This window comes from Malassezia pachydermatis, assembly GCF_001278385.1.
Source record: "Malassezia pachydermatis strain CBS 1879 chromosome Unknown scaffold10, whole genome shotgun sequence".
Lineage (NCBI taxonomy): Eukaryota > Fungi > Basidiomycota > Malasseziomycetes > Malasseziales > Malasseziaceae > Malassezia > Malassezia pachydermatis.
Genome location: NW_017253147.1, coordinates 153,893 through 170,825, shown reverse-complemented (window position 1 = coordinate 170,825; position 16,933 = coordinate 153,893). Strand labels below are relative to the sequence as shown.

The 16,933-nt window shown below is 56.0% G+C and overlaps 6 protein-coding genes across 6 annotated transcripts; 3 read left to right on the top strand and 3 right to left on the bottom strand.

Annotated features, from left to right (window-relative positions):
* Position 1: 1 nt before the first annotated feature.
* On the bottom strand, positions 2 to 3,181 carry Malapachy_0372 (sec1-like protein; the record flags this gene model as incomplete). Its single annotated transcript, XM_018134893.1, has 6 exons — positions 2 to 65; positions 92 to 262; positions 412 to 434; positions 471 to 982; positions 1,010 to 3,106; positions 3,145 to 3,181. 6 exons carry the CDS (start codon positions 3,179 to 3,181, stop codon positions 2 to 4), a joined length of 2,904 nt encoding a protein of 967 aa, XP_017990280.1.
* Positions 3,182 to 3,702: 521 nt separating this feature from the next.
* Positions 3,703 to 6,443, top strand: Malapachy_0397 (hypothetical protein; the record flags this gene model as incomplete). Its single annotated transcript, XM_018134918.1, has 3 exons — positions 3,703 to 3,940; positions 3,975 to 6,367; positions 6,402 to 6,443. The coding sequence occupies 3 exons, from the start codon at positions 3,703 to 3,705 to the stop codon at positions 6,441 to 6,443; spliced, it is 2,673 nt and encodes an 890-aa protein (XP_017990300.1).
* Positions 6,444 to 6,518: 75 nt separating this feature from the next.
* Positions 6,519 to 8,890, bottom strand: Malapachy_0373 (hypothetical protein; the record flags this gene model as incomplete). Its single annotated transcript, XM_018134894.1, has 2 exons — positions 6,519 to 8,555; positions 8,588 to 8,890. 2 exons carry the CDS (start codon positions 8,888 to 8,890, stop codon positions 6,519 to 6,521), a joined length of 2,340 nt encoding a protein of 779 aa, XP_017990279.1.
* Positions 8,891 to 9,201: 311 nt separating this feature from the next.
* Positions 9,202 to 11,757, top strand: Malapachy_0357 (sulfate permease; the record flags this gene model as incomplete). The annotated part of the gene is made up of 1 exon (XM_018134879.1): positions 9,202 to 11,757. The coding sequence occupies one exon, from the start codon at positions 9,202 to 9,204 to the stop codon at positions 11,755 to 11,757; it is 2,556 nt and encodes an 851-aa protein (XP_017990287.1).
* Positions 11,758 to 12,351: 594 nt separating this feature from the next.
* Positions 12,352 to 15,556, top strand: Malapachy_0394 (dbl domain-containing protein; the record flags this gene model as incomplete). Its single annotated transcript, XM_018134915.1, has 2 exons — positions 12,352 to 14,916; positions 14,948 to 15,556. 2 exons carry the CDS (start codon positions 12,352 to 12,354, stop codon positions 15,554 to 15,556), a joined length of 3,174 nt encoding a protein of 1,057 aa, XP_017990298.1.
* A 25-nt stretch (positions 15,557 to 15,581) lies between these two features.
* On the bottom strand, positions 15,582 to 16,923 carry Malapachy_0324 (ept1-sn- -diacylglycerol ethanolamine-and cholinephosphotransferase; the record flags this gene model as incomplete). Its single annotated transcript, XM_018134849.1, has 2 exons — positions 15,582 to 15,625; positions 15,654 to 16,923. The coding sequence occupies 2 exons, from the start codon at positions 16,921 to 16,923 to the stop codon at positions 15,582 to 15,584; spliced, it is 1,314 nt and encodes a 437-aa protein (XP_017990229.1).
* Between the last annotated feature and the right edge of the window lie 10 nt (positions 16,924 to 16,933).

Sequence of the window (16,933 nt, the reverse complement as noted above, 5' to 3'; positions counted from 1 at the left end):
TTTATTTCGTAGACGACGACGACTGCTCATTCTCACGGTCCACCTGATCTAAGGCAGCCATAAAGCTGCTGTGAGTAACGATAATACATACATGGCAGCTTGGCCTACGCCGAGATCTTTCATGTACGCGGCCTGTTCACTGGCTATCGTCAAATAATGTTGCGAATGCTGCAGCGTAGTAGACAGGGCATCCAATCGAGATGACAAGTATGCATAGTGCCGCTCTTTTGCCGACGTAAGAGCAGCTCCTGACATAGGCATACTTTGAGACATGGTGGTCGTTTCTATGAAAATACAAACGTCTGTCACAGAGCCATCGTCATCAACAACACCGCGCAGCGCGTAGGTCGATGACTAAGCAAAGGCCTTGGCCACCAGGTGGAGGCAACCAAGTAGTTCGGGCATGCTTACTACTTCTTAATGGAGAATGCGCTCTGTTGGTTAGTGAGGCTGATCAAAGGCATACGTACTTTGAAGCGCGACATATCACGACCCCATTTGGGGCGCGTAGGTAGCCTACCTCCCTGAGAAAGGGACGAGGATTTGGATGTGTCTGAGTTCAAGCTCATCGAGGAGCCGCGACGTGTCGAATTGGCTGACTGCAACGGATCCAGCGAGGGCGGCGAGAGACTCGATTCCGAATTGTCCCTGGTTTTATGGATCACATTCTCTGAAATACGACGCATGGTGGACTTTTCAGGTATCTGTGGTTTCGATTCCTCGGCCGATACCGTGTCTGGGGTTGAGTACCGCAAGTCGTAGCGCTGCTGCGGAGGCAACTCCTGGGGGTACTTGGGCTTCTTCAGCATGTGCCCTTTCGGCGGCTTTTTGCCTTCTTGAATCGCCTTTATCTGCTCGAGCTCTGCCTCTTGCGCCTTTCGGCGCGCTTCTACATGCAGATCAGGAGACACAGGCTGCCGCGGTGTACCCATCACACGCAGATTGTCCATAAAGTTGGTCGGTGTTATAACATGCGAAGATCCTGGGTGGTCAGTTACATTGTACATACCCAGATATACATCTGCATTGATGCGTTTTCCCACTTGGTACGCCGTCCTCATCTCCGAATACGTCATACCGCCTGCCATATATACAAGTACTCGTTGCGACGTGGGGTTGCTGCTCTCCGTTAAAATTCTCGACGTCGTCCGCGCGCCCGCTGTCGTAGCACCAGCGCCCACACCCGTGGTCGAGAGATTCGGCACTGATTCCGAGCGGCCCTTTTGGTGCCATGTTGGCCTGGCACTACGCAAGCTCGTCGTACCAGTCCTCAGCGACTGATTGCGTGACGAGCTGGACCCGTCAAAGCCAAACCCAACACGAGCCAATGGCGAGTCTTTTCCACCAGTAGCATGAATGGCAGAATGCAGCATAGATGTGGCCATATCTGTCGCACTGCTTGTGATCGAGGCTGAGCGCGAAGCAATCTGGCTTGACAAGGGCGCCTCAGGAGGCGCATCACGCACATAGGGGAACATGGATTGTTCAAGGCGATCCATAGCGTGATCTTCAATCATTGTTCGAATCAGAGGTTGGAATCGGCTCAATTCGTATTCTGCCTGCCCAGCCGCCGGCAGTTTGGGCGCCAATGTCTTTCTTCGCTTGCGGAAAATCGCATCTAAGCTGGATTGCGATTGTTCTCGCACTACACGTGCGCCCAGATGCGCCAAATTGTTGATCGTCACAGCTTCACCACCGGTCAGACGAGCATGCTGGAACAAGCGACGACGGTCTTCTTCGTGCACACCATCGCACTGTAAAATATACAGGGCAATGATACGCACTTTATCTCCATTTGAGATACTAGGGTCGTCCAATATGGGCACCATATCCTCGACTAGGGATCGAGGACGGTGACCGTCGGGTGTCTGATTGGTAGCGGTATTTTGTTCCACCATAGCTTGCGCCGCCAATTTACTTTTTTCAAACTTGTTCATACATTGTTGAGCAAGGGAGAGGTGTACAGAGAGCTTCTCCTTAGTCTGCTGCATATGAGGCAATGAGGCCAACATATCACGCATGCCATCAATGGATTGTGTGCCAGAAAACTGGGCCGTTTCACCCATATGCAGTTGGAACTCTCGCGTGAGATACTCAATCGCCTCAGCAATATGCAAGTGACGAATTTTGGTCCACGTTTCATCTTCTTCATTAAGCTCCACTTCAATGACCTCCTTTTCGCCCTCGGCATTGGTATACGTGTGCTTGTATTTGCCATCGGTCATGGGGAGTAAGTCATATACCATGGCTTGGTAGGTAAATTCGTGTAGGAAAGGAGAAAACAGATCCATAGAGCGATCAGTGATAAAGAGAATACCTTGGGGCCGACCAGGGTCACCCAGCATCTGGCCATTCTTGCAGTACTCGTCTAAGGCATCTTGAACACGAAGAGCAAGCTGTTGAGTGAACGGCATACCAATTTGGACCCGACCTTCTCCCTGCCCTTTACGAAGATCATCAGCGGCAAATGTACCTTCAATGGTATCTGCCTGGGCCTCGGCAGAAAGAGGGCCTAGAACTTTACCGGGGACGTTCAAGTACCGAATCTTAGGGTTCTCGTTCAATGTGACGCACAAGTTTAGTAGCGACTGTGTAGCCATATCTAGCTCATCTTGCAAGAGAGCTAATGACTCGTCCATGGATGGCGCAAATTTGGTATCCATAGGCTGGAACAACGTGAAGAACGAGCTGGGATGTTTCAGTGAGAACACCTGCGACTCGATAGGCCATAGGTTAATGAACAGTTCAACAAGCTGCCTCAGTCGTGGACCGGCAGCGGAGTTCGTAAGCTTTGTCACGAGCTCATCTGAAATGGCGTCCACAAAGAATACATGGGCAGCCGCGCATTGAGGTGGCTGACCAGCGGGCGGAGCCAGTTCTTTAATGAGCCGGTCTACGTTTTGGGACGTAGCGCACAATAGGTACATTGATTCGATATGCGGCTGCGGATCACGCATCTTTTCAATGTTTTCCACATGGGTCACATTCTGTTCTAGAATGTCAAACATACGTATGACAACCGACAGGTATTGCATGGTATGTGAGTCCACAATGAGGTTTTTCCATCGGTTGGCTGGCTGCACTGTGTTCAGTGCATCCAGATATCCTACGTAAGTTAGTACGTTTGTGAATCGTCATACACACTCTGCTTGACTAGTGTCTGCAGACTTTTTGCCGGCATCGCTACTCTGTCTACCAGCACAAAGCAAATGGATGTGAGAGAGAGGCGTTGGCGCTTGGACCCTGCGCAGTGGCGTGGAACGTGACTTTTGGGAGGCTTACTCATACTATGTCCGACTCCACACAAACAGCCATGGTGTGCTTGACCAACACATAGACGGGAGGCCAGGCCCCATGCACCAAAGGGCATTTGGTACTATTCGTGCGCATGGTAGAAGACACTATAGGAGTGCTAGGGCAAACAATTACGACTCGATACCCGTAGCTGGATGTCATTCGCCGTCAGACAAATAAAATGTACTGCAGACGAAACCGATTACTGCGCCAGGAGTTCTTTGCTCTTTTATGGACTACGATACGAGTGCTGCCTTCCTTGTTCGATCCATTATGCCGGTGGTACTGTCTCATCAGGCACACAGGACCAGGCTCGGTCCCCAGCAGTCTATCCTGCGGTTCTATCACGTGACGCGATGACGGCGTGGCAGCGCAGTACCGCTTGCGTCTTGCCTTGCTCGCCAGACCATGTCGTTCTTTGGGTTCGACACGAGTCTGCCGCCCGAAAATAAGGCGGCTGCTCTCGCAACTGACGAAGAACGAGCTCTGAATGATAAGATTCAGCGTGCTTTAGAAGCAAGCGCGCAAGAAGATGTGGAAGTGTACACGTGGGGTCAGGATGGATACGATGGATTGGGTGACCAGCTTGTCGAGACCAACGACGACTTTAACGAGGACACTTTCGGTGCGTTTGCAGAGGATGTTGGTATGTATACTCTGGGTTCTCTCTAACTATCCAGGCAAGGACTTTGATTTCGGTCATAGTGCGCCCGCCGCCGCCCCTGCCAAGAGTGACCGCAATGCGTCTGCGTTTGCTGCATCGTTGGACGATTTCTGGGATACTCCCGCGTTGACGCGGGCACCTGCCAAGTCAACTCCCAGTGGTGCTGCGCCTACCTCATTGAAGGATGTGGAAGCAGAACTCGCTGCCCAGCGTACTGGAAGTGCGCCGAAAGCTCCAGAGGCCTCGCGACCTCTTACTCTCGGTGAAGTTGAAGCGCAGTTGCTGGCACAGCGTCGCATGGCAACAGCTAGCCCTGCTGTGCCTCGACCGCCGATGATGCCAGGTATGGGCATGCCTTCGCCGTCAGTGCCTCCGACGGGGGGTATGCCTCAGCGACCGCCTGGTCTTGCTTCGATGCCTACGCCTGGCCCGCCCCCCGGCATGCCAGCTGGTGCTCGTCCACCTATGCCTATGCCGAGTGGTATACCACCAGCTGCGGCTCCTCGACCGGCGTCAGGCCCCATGGCGCGGCCTGCCGCGCCGCCTGCGGCTCCTACCGTAGCGCCTATCCCTTCACCGGCCTCGGTTCCTACGCCGAGTGGCCCTGCAGCACCACCAACACCACAGGCCGAGCACCTGGCGCGTATGCGTGCCATGCTGGAAGCGTGCCCGTCGTCTGTGCAGCAAACAATATTGTCGCTGCCTCCTCCTATTCAATTTGACTCACTGGAGGATGTGGTGCGTCAGTTCCCGTCGCTTGTGCGTGGCGAGACAAACGATGTCGACGCTGCTGTGCAAATGCTTACGTCGCAAGCCGCTGCTCGTTTGCAGGCGTGGCAAAAGGCAGAGGACAAGCGTCGTGCCAAGGCAGCAAAGCTCGCGCACATTGCCCGCTACAATGGTGTGATGTCAGGGTCCGATAAAGACTTTATCACGCGCATTCAAATTAGTCATTTGGTGACGCCCGATCCGTATACGGATGACTTTTATGCGCATGTTTTCTTTGCTGTGCGTGGCGGGGCACGAAAAGTGCCCGTGCCGGATGGCTCAGTGGAGGCAATTGAGCAGCACAAAAAGGCCGAGGCGGGTGGCTCCTCGGGCGGCAAAGGATCGCGTCGTAAGCTGACGCGCCATGAAAATGCGATGCTACGTATGCAGCAGCAAGTGGAGCGCTTGGTCGACAACCGTAAGAAGCGTGAGGCGAAAGGCGCTGATGCCTCGTTGGAAGGCGCCTTGGGTCGTGTTAGTCTTGGCTCTGCGACCAAGCCGCGTCAGATGCTGCAGCTGATTAACAAGCCCGAGGAGGCCACTGCGGCTGTCCCCGATGCGACGAATCACGAGGATGCGATGCGACTGGCTCTGCAAGGTGCGTCGCTGGGCGACGTGGCACGCGAGCCACAGAATGCGACGCAAAAAGCGCTTACGCGACGTGAATCAATGGTCATTCTCGAGCACCTCTACTCCATGGTGCTGCGTCTCGAGCAGCTGCGTCGCGAGCCGAGTGACGATGACTCGGAAGCCCAGGTGCTGACGGAGAAGTTGTGGAAGGAATTGCGTGTGCTTGAGCCATTGGGCGTCTCGGATCCTCATCCTTTTGTCTCGCTGCTGAACCATGTGAAGGGCAAGCGTATGCTGCCGCGTGTTCTGCGTCTGCTGGACACAGAGCAGGCGCTGACGATGCTTACTATGCTCATTGCGTCGTTCCAGTCGTTGGATGCCGTGCGTGATTATGCCGCGTGGGAGCAGTTCCAGGTCACAGAGACACTGCGCCATGTTCGCACGACGCTCATGCCGTCCCAGGCAGCTGAGGTGGGCCGCAATATTGATGCGTTCTCGAACTCTGTCTTGTTCATTATGATGTCGCTCGTGAGCAGTATGTCGTTGCGCATTGTTTGTGGTATGCTTGCGCTGCTTATGGAGCGCAATGACGTGTTGGTGTGTGCCAAGACTCGCCCAGGTGTCTCGCTGCTCACCGCGCTGCTCTCACGCGCAGAGTCGCTGAAGCAGGCAGCGAGCCAGCCAGGCACCACGGATGCACCTACGCCTGACGAACTGTCGCAGTGGAGCAGTGTATTTGGGGTGTTGTTCAACCGTTTGTCCGCCGACCACCAACTGGCGCAGCTCTTCTTCTCGTCACGGGTGCAGACGTACTTGCCGTTTGGCGTCGATATGTACATGGCCGGCCGCCGTACTGGCAGCTCGGCCCCCGATGCCAACGTAGAAGACGAGCCTGTGTGGAACTTGATGGCCCTCTTTGCGATTCACGCCGACTTGGCGCAGCAACAGGTCCTTGTGCAGGAGCTGCGTGAGAAGATCTTGTCGAATGTCATGGCAGCGAAGGAGGCCAAGAGCACTGGCTCGACGGCGCCTGGCGACGAAGACGTGCGGATTCGCAACGTTAATCTACTGGTACGTATACTTAGCTATGAAACTCACCACCTAGCTCCATGCGCTCAATCTCGATGCCGCTCAAATTACATTGTAATCCATTGCATCGACAAGCGTGGGGGTATCATAGTGTCAGACAGTCGATATACATCCAACGAGTCGATGCTGCACGTTACGACGAGAGCGTAAGCGCATTCGTGTCCGACCAATCCATGTCTTGCCGAAGCACACCCGCGAGAATCAGCTCCGGTGTGTACACGCGCCAAGGTGCGTCGCCTTCATGACCCGCCTTGCGGTAGCTCGTCTCAAGGGCCTGAAGCACCTTCGCATCGTCCTCACACCCAATCACATGCGAGGTGGAGGGCGTGAGCAACGTGCCGCGCGTTTTCGCGGTGGCCGCCACGACGTGACCACCGGCCGCTTCGATAATGTGGCTTAATATCTCGCGGGAGGGCTGCACTTGCTTGGTAATGAAAAACTGGTGACCTTGCAGCAAACTGGCAGGGTGAGCGCGACTTTTCGCGAGCACCTCGCTCAGCTTGATGGCCCATTGCTTCTCCTTCGCCTTGTCCCGTAGAGCAAACGCGTCGGCCTCCAGCACTTGATTCTGCTTGATCATCGCCTGAAGCCATGCCACACTCACAATATGCAGCCCACGCGCAATGGCACACAACATCTTTTCGGTGCGTGTAAGCGACTTGGCGACGAGGTGCGTCGCCTCGGCCATGTTGTCCGTGCGCCGCACATGGAGCGCCTCCAGGGCGGCCACGTCGGCATCAGAGACATCCACAGACGTTGTGGCATAAATCGGTGTACTGGGCTTGGTCCGTTTCGGCGCAGGGGGCGAGCTAGGTGGAGGCGACGCTGCGCGTTTGGGCGGCGCCTCCGTGTCACCGACGTCCTCATCGATGGGCGCCATGGCTTCGTCGAGAGGCGTCTCGTCCTTGTCAGCCTGTGCCTCAGGGGGAGACGAAGGTGGCGGAGTAGGCGTAGGCGCATCCGTCTCTGGCAAAGCGATAGGCGGCACTTCGTCCGCAGCAGGGGTAGGAGAACGATCGTCGGTGGCCGCCTCCGGTGTCTTCCACGGCGCGAGACTTGTTTCGTCAATGCCTACACGCCCCACCACGGCCGCCAACTTAGCAGCGCCAGGGAATGTAATGAACGAACGCTGCGCCAGGTTCTGGTTCGTCCACGTCGCAAAGCACGTCTCCAGCCAAATGTGATTCACAATGGGAATGTTCCACTCGCGTGCCTTGGTCACCTTTTCACCTTGCAGAGCCAGCGCAACACACACATTGGTTGTCGGCCGCATTTCCGGGGTAAACGTCGCACCCATCTTCATAATGAGCTCTTTGAGGTAAGTCCGCGCTTGGCCAGTATAGTTGGTCAGTGTGATGGTCATACTGGAGAAGCCAGGGATCGGGGTATGGGGATAAGGAAAGTGCAAGAGACGGTCGCGTGGCGACGTCATGTGCCCAGAGGACAGCGCTTTGACAAGCCATACCAAGGTGCCTACCGTCTTGCCCTGGCTATACGCCCACCGGGCTTCTGGTGACTCACGGTACCGTGCGACTACGATATCCGCCTTTTGCACAGCGGATCGCACGTCTTCGTCCGAGACCGTCTCCTCCAAGGTGGGCGCACATTCACCGCCCGCTCGGCCAATACGATCGCGCAGCGAGTGGAGCTGAGGATGCGATTCCAGCGCGCCCCCATGCACATCACGCGCTAAGAGTACGACTTTGGACGCAAGGACCGAGGCCTGCGCCGTACGCTCCAAAGGCGATGGATCTGGCTCAATAGAGGCACTAGGTGGTACGTCCCATGTCGCGCGCAGACAGATGGGCAGCGAGTCGGGCTGGCTCATATCAAACACGTAGTCTGTTAGTGGCAGCAAGCGATTTACACTGAACGAATCATTGATCCAGTGTGGCGCGACGACTTGGATAGATACATCGGGGTGGTTCTGGAGTGCCTGCACTTTGCTGTTCTCACGCGAAATGGCGACCAGGTGCGTCACGTCTTCACAAAGGGTCTGCTTGAAGCCACCGCCTAAAGAGACAACAGCAGAGGAAAGCATTTCTGTATCCATAGGCGATAAATGGGCACAGCAAATGACGATACCAGAAAAGATCTTTTGTGGATCTGGGGAATAAAGGTGAGGGGGTTGGGGTATGTTGAGCGCCAACGAACGCGTGGCCCATGCAGGCTGCATGATCGTCAGGCAAGAGAGGTACGTACCGTGACAGCCACGGGGCCATCTACATGCATATCTTCGTCCGTCGGTTGGGTACACCATGCAACGTACGGTGCATGGATAGAGTCGGTGATGAAATGGGTAACCGTATCTTGGAAAGAGACACGCGTTTCTTCGTCTGACGCACGACGCAACGTGGACCATGCTACATGAACAGCCCCGGCCTCCTTAAGCTGTTGCGCCAACTGGGAATGAGCTCCTCCATTACCTACCGTATCAGCTCGCTCCGGAAGTACATTCTCTGCTATCACAAAGCGCACGTCGGCCCACACGCGCGTCAACGCCATGATCGCGTCCAACGACACGCGCGAAGCGTGTGCCTTGGGATGTATATCACGTGGCCTACGCCAAAGCCAGGGTTTGACGGGGCGTGGCCTGGGGTTCTGCAGCTATGACGTGCTCTCCGGCGAATTCTCCCTCCACTCGCCACGATGAGGTGATTGATTTTTTTTTGCGGGAGCACCCAGGTAGCAAGATAGGATAGATGGCGACAGTACAACGCTGCTTTACGCAACGACATTGACTGCGCAGAATTGCTACTACGACTATATAGTACGGCCCTCTCGTGAAGATGGTATACCAATCATCAGCACGGACGATGTGGGATCGTACCAAGGCCTTTGCTAAAAAGGTCGTGCGATATGACGACACGGAGGCGAATCGGTTAGGTGTACCGATGGTCGGTGTCAACGACTTTATTGAAGAGCACTGGACCCATCCGGGCCGGGCTACGCTAGACTACCTTGATTCTCTTTTCCCTATGCGCCGATGGATTATGTCCTACAACCTTGGCTGGTTCTCGGGTGATCTGATCGCAGGTATCACCGTAGGACTTGTCCTTGTTCCGCAGTCCATGTCGTACGCAGGCGTGGCTGGACTGGCGCCCGAATTCGGATTGTATTCTTCCTTTGTGGGTGTGGTGATTTATGCACTCTTTGCTACCTCTAAGGATGTCACCATTGGCCCTGTGGCTGTCATGTCCTTGCAAACCAAAGCCGTGATTGAAAAAATCAATGCCGCTGTGGCTCCGCATCAATATCCGCCCGAGCTCATTGCATCTGCTCTGGCTTTCATGTGTGGTATTGTTACACTGGGTGTGGGTTTGATCCGCATTGGCTGGTTGGTCGAGTTCATTCCTGCGCCTGCCGTGAGTGGTTTCATGACAGGATCCGCGCTGACGATTTTGGTAGGCCAACTTCCGAAATTGTTTGGTGAGCGCAACGTCAATACCAACGAGGCCATGTACAAGGTGGCCATTAGCTTCTTCAAGAACCTGCCCAAGACACAATTGGATGTGGCGTTTGGCCTGACAGCCCTCGCCTTTTTGTACGTTGTCCGATGGGGCTGCAACCAGCTAGGAGCACGCTACCCAAAATGGGCACGCATCGCCTTTTTCGTATCGGTGATGCGCAGTGCGATTGTCATCGTTATCATGCTCGTTGTGAGCCGAATTTGGCTGGGCTCGTACGATCCTAAGAAATATCCGATCAGTCTCATCAAGCATGTGCCACGTGGTTTCCAGCATATGGGCCAGCCTCAGCTGCCGACCAAGGTACTTACGCACATCGGCCCCAATCTGCCTGCGTCGGTGATTCTGCTGCTGCTGGAGCATATTGCGATTGCCAAGTCGTTTGGACGTCTGAACAACTACAAAATCAACCCGAACCAGGAGCTCATTGCGATCGGTGTGACCAACTTGGTTGGCCCCTGCTTCGGTGGTTACGCGGCTACAGGTTCGTTCTCGCGCTCGGCCATCAAGTCCAAGTCCGGCGTGCGATCGCCTTTGGCTGGCTGGATCACAGCCATTGTGGTGCTGATTGCTATTTACGCGCTCTCCGGTGTCTTCTACTGGATTCCGAATGCGGCTCTGGCAGCTGTGATTATCCATGCGGTGGGTGACCTGATTGCGCCGCCGGCGCTGCTGTACAAGTTCTGGCTTATGAGTCCCTTGGAGCTGTTTATTTGGGTCGCTGCTGTGGTGGTGACGATTTTTACCTCTGTGGACTACGGTGTCTACACGGCTGTGGCCGCATCTGTCGTACTGCTACTCATTCGCATTGCGCGACCACGTGGTCACTGGCTGGGTGTCGTACGAGTCGAGCACCACGATCACACGATTGCTGGTGGTGCGCAACAACGCAATGTCTTTGTGCCCATGGACGTCAAGGATGGTCTGCGTGATCCCTCAGTGCACATTGAGCCGCCGCCGCCTGGCGTGTTTGTGTACCGTGTGGAAGAATCGTTTACGTACCCCAATGCATCGCATATGGCGGAGTTGATTGGCGATAAGATCAAGGCGCAAACACGGCCTGGCAAGGCGCGATCGACGAAGCGAGGTGATCGGCCATGGAACGATCCTGGCCCCCCCAGCGCCACGCTCCTCCGCGTATGGCGTGGCGTGTCGCTGTACTACTTGCGTCACCGTGGCGCACCTTCTGTGGAAGAAGACTTGGAGCAGTCGGCCTTGGCCGAAGCACATGACTCGCGGCCCTTGCTTCATGCGTTGATTCTTGACTTTGGGTCAGTGAGCAATGTGGATTCGACGTCGGTCCAGGTGCTTGTCGACTTACGCAATGCGTTGGAACGGTATGCTGGCAAGCCGGTGCAATTCCATTTTGCGCATATCCTCAGTCCGTGGATCCGTCGTGGCTTACTGGCCGGCGGCTTTGGTACTGGCCGTATTCACCGCCACGTGACGGAAATTGCGTCGGTGGTGCAGCAAGGCGATGCTCGCGATGTCGCGGAGCGCGCGCGTGAAGCTGAAGAGCGACGAGAAGCTCAGGGGGACGATCACATGCACTATGGCGTTGGTGAAAAGAGCGGTGCTAGCGGGAGCCCCTTTGACGACCTGGAATCGCAGATACCTGCGCGTGAAACACCGGCCATGGGCCCGGAAATGGATCGGATGGACTTTGAGATCCGGCATTTGGATGCCATGTATGCCCAGGATTCGAAACGGCATAGTAGCAGCACGGATCAAAGCATTGTCGTGCCTATTATGTGGAACAATGAGATGACACCTTTCTTCCATCTCGACCTGGCCGCGGCTTTGTCCGCGGCGACAGAGAGCAAGGCAGGGGCCGACGCTGGTCATGGGGATGTGAAGCACCATTCCGTGGAGACTGTGGAGCACAGCGACAAAGCGTCGACATAAACTTCGTCCTTATACTTTTGTTGTATTATAGTATGTTTGTAGCTAGCTGTATATGAATATATATGATAATCTTGCATCTGGTATATCTTGGAGGGTAGGTAGAGAGAGGAAGTTGTCGAACTTGAAGTGGAGGAAGACCACGCTCGTGGGACCACGTAGATAAAAAAACCAGGTCGCCCCGTTTCTCCACATGACTGTAGGATGAGGGACCGCCCCACATCCGAGGAACGTCAGTCGCCCAAGGCGCCAGGCACGCAGTCCTCCATGGATTCTCTGGTGGAAGAGATCCAGGAAATGATTGAGTTATCGCGCCCCTCATCGTCCATGTCCATGGCCCAGTCCCCACTAGTGTCGGGGCTGGCATCAGGGCCATCGTTGCCCCAGGGCGCCTGGCCTCTTCCTCATGCGGCCAGTGTAGGCTCACTATGTGGCACTCGACGCCGGCCCCTCCCTGCGGCGCCCATGCATTCCGACCAGCTGCGCCGAACTTCTGTGGCCTCGACGTGCGTCTCGCAAGGAGAGGGAGGCGGAGCACGACGGGCCTCTGAGAGCATTCTATCCTCACGATCAACGGGTGCGTCGGCAGCGAGGGTCATGTCGCCTCCGCAACCGCTACCTCCCCTCCCGCTGAAGCCCACATCAGCCTCGAAAGCAGCTACACCCATGGCACGCACTACGTCTCTGTCCTCGGTGACAGCGGGGGACGAGAAGGACGCCGCCCTGCCGCAGTATAGCGCATCGTCGCAGAGCGTGTATGCCACGACCCCCATTCACTCGTTGCTCGGCACGCATGTGGACTTATCTCGTTTATCGCACATGGCTCAACTACTCAGTCGCGTGCTTGAGCGACAGCCGCTCATCAAAGGCAGTGTCAAGTACCCTATGAGCTTTACAGGGCGTACTCTTGTACATACGATCGCGGCTATGCTTGTTCAGTTCATTACGATCTCGCCAATTATGGACGATGATGCTTCTATCCTACCTGTGCATGCGCACCAAATGGCCCTGAGTATAGCTCGTTCGCTAAAGACACAGCTGTTTGTCCACGAAGTGGACTGGGAAGAGCATGTGCTCACAGACGATGTCGATGGCGTCTTTATGTTGTTTTCCGACCATTCCATCAGCGATAAGCATGGCTCTGGACTCGATTCGGCGCCTGGTTTGCCTGTGGACCAGTTGTTTCTTCGCGATGCGACCTCCAGTGTCGCTCTCAGTGCGACGGGCGCTGCCGCCTGTGCATCAGCGCAATGGGACGAGCTGCCTACAGGCCTGATGACACCTCTCACAGCGTGCTACAGTCCCACGTGTGCGCTTAGCCATACGTCCAGTTGCTACGTTCCCAGCTGCCCCCGATTCCGGCGTGGCTTCGTATGTGGCAAAGAGGAATCGACGCCAGCCTCTACGACAGCCCCCATGCCCTTGGCATGGGTCGAGACCGTGCCAGCAGAGATTGTGGCGTCGCTCCCGAAAGACGAGGTAAAGCGACAGAATGCGATTCATGAGTTTATCCAGAAAGAAGAGAGCTTTCTGAGCGACTTGGCGCTTATGAAGACGTATGCACAGCGACTGCAATCGTTAGCGCAGACAAGTCACTCGACGACCCTTCGCGTCGATGCCCCACTGCGAGGCGATACTCTTACATCGTTTGTGGCTGATGTCTTTGGGCTGGTCGACCCGCTGTATCAACACATTGCAGTGTTTGTCGACCGACTGCATGAGCGCCAGCGGGAGCAGGGCATTGTCGTCCAGACCCTGGGCGACATTGTGGTTCAGTCCGCGTTGGAGTGGGCGGATGCATATACTTCGTACGTCGCTCATTACCCCTACGCACAGGCGCGAGTCAAGGTGGAGGCGGCGAGCAATGCACGTATGCAGCAGTTTATCGATGACTGTCGACGTGATCCGGCGGCTCAGCGGCATGCGTTGGAGCATTTCCTGTTCCGACCACCAGCGCGTTTGCAGCGGTACCATTTGCATTTGGAGTCGATCTGGAAACGAACGGCGGAAGCGAACGACGATCGCGAGGCGCTGACTTTGGCGATGCACATTATCGACGAGCAGTGCCGGATCGCCCAAGATGGCGTGACTGCCGCAGAGCAGCACTTGGAAGTCCGTGCGGTGTCGACGCGCCTCCATTCCAAACGTCCTGAAAGCTTTGTGGATATGGATCTCAGACATCCCGATCGCCAACTGCGTCATCGCGCTACGGTGTATCGTCGTCCGGACAACTTTGAGTTCGAGTGGACGGCGCTGGAGGCGATTTTGTTCGACAACTACTTTGTTCTGGCCAAGCCCAAGAAAGAAGAAGAAGAGGCAGAAGAAACGGAAAGCATGCTGCGTGAGCCCTCGCATACGACCCCGCTGTTTGTGAGCAAAAGGCCCATCCCTGTGTCATGCCTCGAGGCGGGCGGGTTTCTTGACCCGCCCCTCGTTCGTACGACGGGAAGTCGGCGTGTATGGCCTACGCCGGCCGGCGAGATGTACGCTTTCTCGGTATGGCATCGTTTCCGACCGTCGGCGCCCATGACATTGTACGTGACGAGCAAGGAAGAGCGAGAGGCTTGGCGTACAGTCCTCCTACAAAGTGCCCAAGCCTACTGCCATACCACGCCGTCGTTCCATCGTGTGGATGTGAGTGGGGACGCGTTTGCGCCTGGGCCGCATGAACCGTTGCTAAGCTCGGCCACGACTCCACGTGATGCAACGTGGACACCGACCCAAGTGACATGTGTCACTACCTGGTCTCATCGTGCCTCCGATACCGTCTTGGTAGCGATCGGTACCAATGAGGGCGTGTGGTTCGGCCGGAGGGGCCAGCCTGCCTCGTTGCGCAAGGTGCTCTATACCAAGCATGTGACGCAAGTCGCGGTCCTCGCTCGACATCGTCGGTTCCTTGTGCTGGCCGATCGCACGTTGGTCGCCTACGATTTGGAGGCCCTCGTACCCAGCGGAGGTCGCGCGTCGCCGAGTGTCGCGCCGATTCGTTTGGGCGGTACACGCGATGTTCAGTTTTTTGCGCTTGGCGAAACATGGCAAGGGCCAATGCTGGTGTACGCCAAGCGCAAGGCGACAGAGTCCAGCATCCGCCTCTTGACCCCCATCACGATTCGTGTGCCGGGCACCGACGAAGACGTGCTTACGGGTTTCCACATGCAACAGGTATGTGCACGGTATGACTGACTGACCGCAGAAATTTTACGTGTACCCGGAAGCGACGGGCATTCAGTGTACACCGCATGCGCTGGTTGTATGCACGCCGCGGCAGTTCTACTTGTACCATATCGCCAAGGCGGAATTGGTGCCCTACCCAGCACCACGGCAGCATGACGAGGCGGCACAGGTCCTCCTGCGTGGATGGGATGGCGCACGTCCACTGGGCGCCTTTTCTGTACCGTCGGTGGGCTGGCTTTTGTGCTTTGATCGTGGCGCGTACTTTGTGGATGACGATGGCCAGCTCGTCCATGCCGAGCGCCGTATGGTGTGGGAAGTGCCTGTGCAGTATGTGGCCTACTCGGACGGCGTAGTGATCGCCTGTGGCGAATCGCTTCTGGAACTGCATGACGCGCAGACAGGCCACCTCATCCAGGTTTTGCCCGGTCGCGACCTCCGCCTCGTCTCGCGCATCGATGCAGCGGCCGAGCCAGCGCTCCTGCAAGCGCCGATCCCGATGGTCGTGGAGACACGTACATCGACGCACCATACTGAACCGGTGCCTGTATCTACACATATCCAGCGCGTATCTGCACTGGTGCGAACGCATACCCATGCCCCTGTATCACATAGTATGACAATCACGTAGAAGGCTACATACATGCCTACCATGCCTACTCGTTGTGCTTCTGCACCACATGGAAACATGGCTTGCCAGCTGCCAGGTGAGTCAAGGTCATACATACTTTCTTGTGTGATCGTTTGAATCACATCGTACACAAAGTAGCCGTACACGGCGAAAGAAAGTGCGAGATAGCTGTACACAGCATACTCTGTCATGGCCACCGAATGCTGCAGCACAGGCGACGAGAGATGCGCATCCACCGCGAGTAGAACGCTAGGGACAAGTAGCATGTTCCAGAAGGGGTACGAACGACGACACACATGGGCGAGAATGACCAGGCCGACAAGGTAAGCAAAGCTCAGGCCCCAACTGACCAGGAAGGGCACAAACACACGACCATGGGTCATGATACGCATACCCTGCCCCTGGAGCCAGGTAATGTTCGCGACACACTGCACGACAAACGGGAAAAGTCCCAACAGGGGCGACCAAACCGAGAGTCGCTCCTGGCGGCAGTGCTTGCGGACGTTCTGGTACGCTGTCCATGCGTTCATGAGCAAGCCGAGACTCGCGAGGACCATCAGGAAATCACCCAACGGGATGTTGAGGAACGCCATATGCTCACGTACCCAAGCGCTCTTTTCGAGGCCTAGCACATGTAGAACACCCTGCATAAACATGGTCGGAGAGAGAAGAGCGGTAGCAATGAACAGTACGCAAATGATCAGAATACCTTCCACCGGTCCAGAGAACGACGAAAGGAAGAGCGTCTTGGTATGGTACTCGTCCCACGTCGTCAGGAAAAAGTTCGACATGGCCGAGACCAAGCCAACGATCGTCCAGTGCGAACGACCCAACCCCGTCACAGCGGAAACCATGATCGTCTCCAGCGTCGTATTGAGCGCATCACAGCCGTGATCAAACAGCTCGCCAAGCGGGCCTGCCATGTTCGTACGCCGCGCCTGCTTGCCGTCGATGGCGTCCAAGCTCTGGTACAGAAACAGGCACACGGCCCACACGAGAAGCAGCCATGACGGCACTTTGCCCTCCGACGTGGGCGTATACGTCGCCAGCGAGGCAGGCAGACCGGCGTGGGGAAGCAGCGGCACGACAGGCAAGAGTGTATCAGCCTGCGGCGCTAGGACATAGGTGCGCATGTGCGTGGAGTGATCCAATTCACCATCCAGCGCCACCAAGCTCAGAAAGTTGGCAAACACAAGGAGCAGGCCACTCAGCGTAATGGTATTGGGCGCGACCCATGTCGGGAAGAGCGTCACAAGCCAATTCCAGTACGGACCGAGAACGTACGTCGAGATGAACGAAGATCCGCCACTGCTGTACTTGTATGTGGCGAGCTGCGCACGGTGCGTAGGTCCAAGGTAATGGTACATGGCCGGCGGC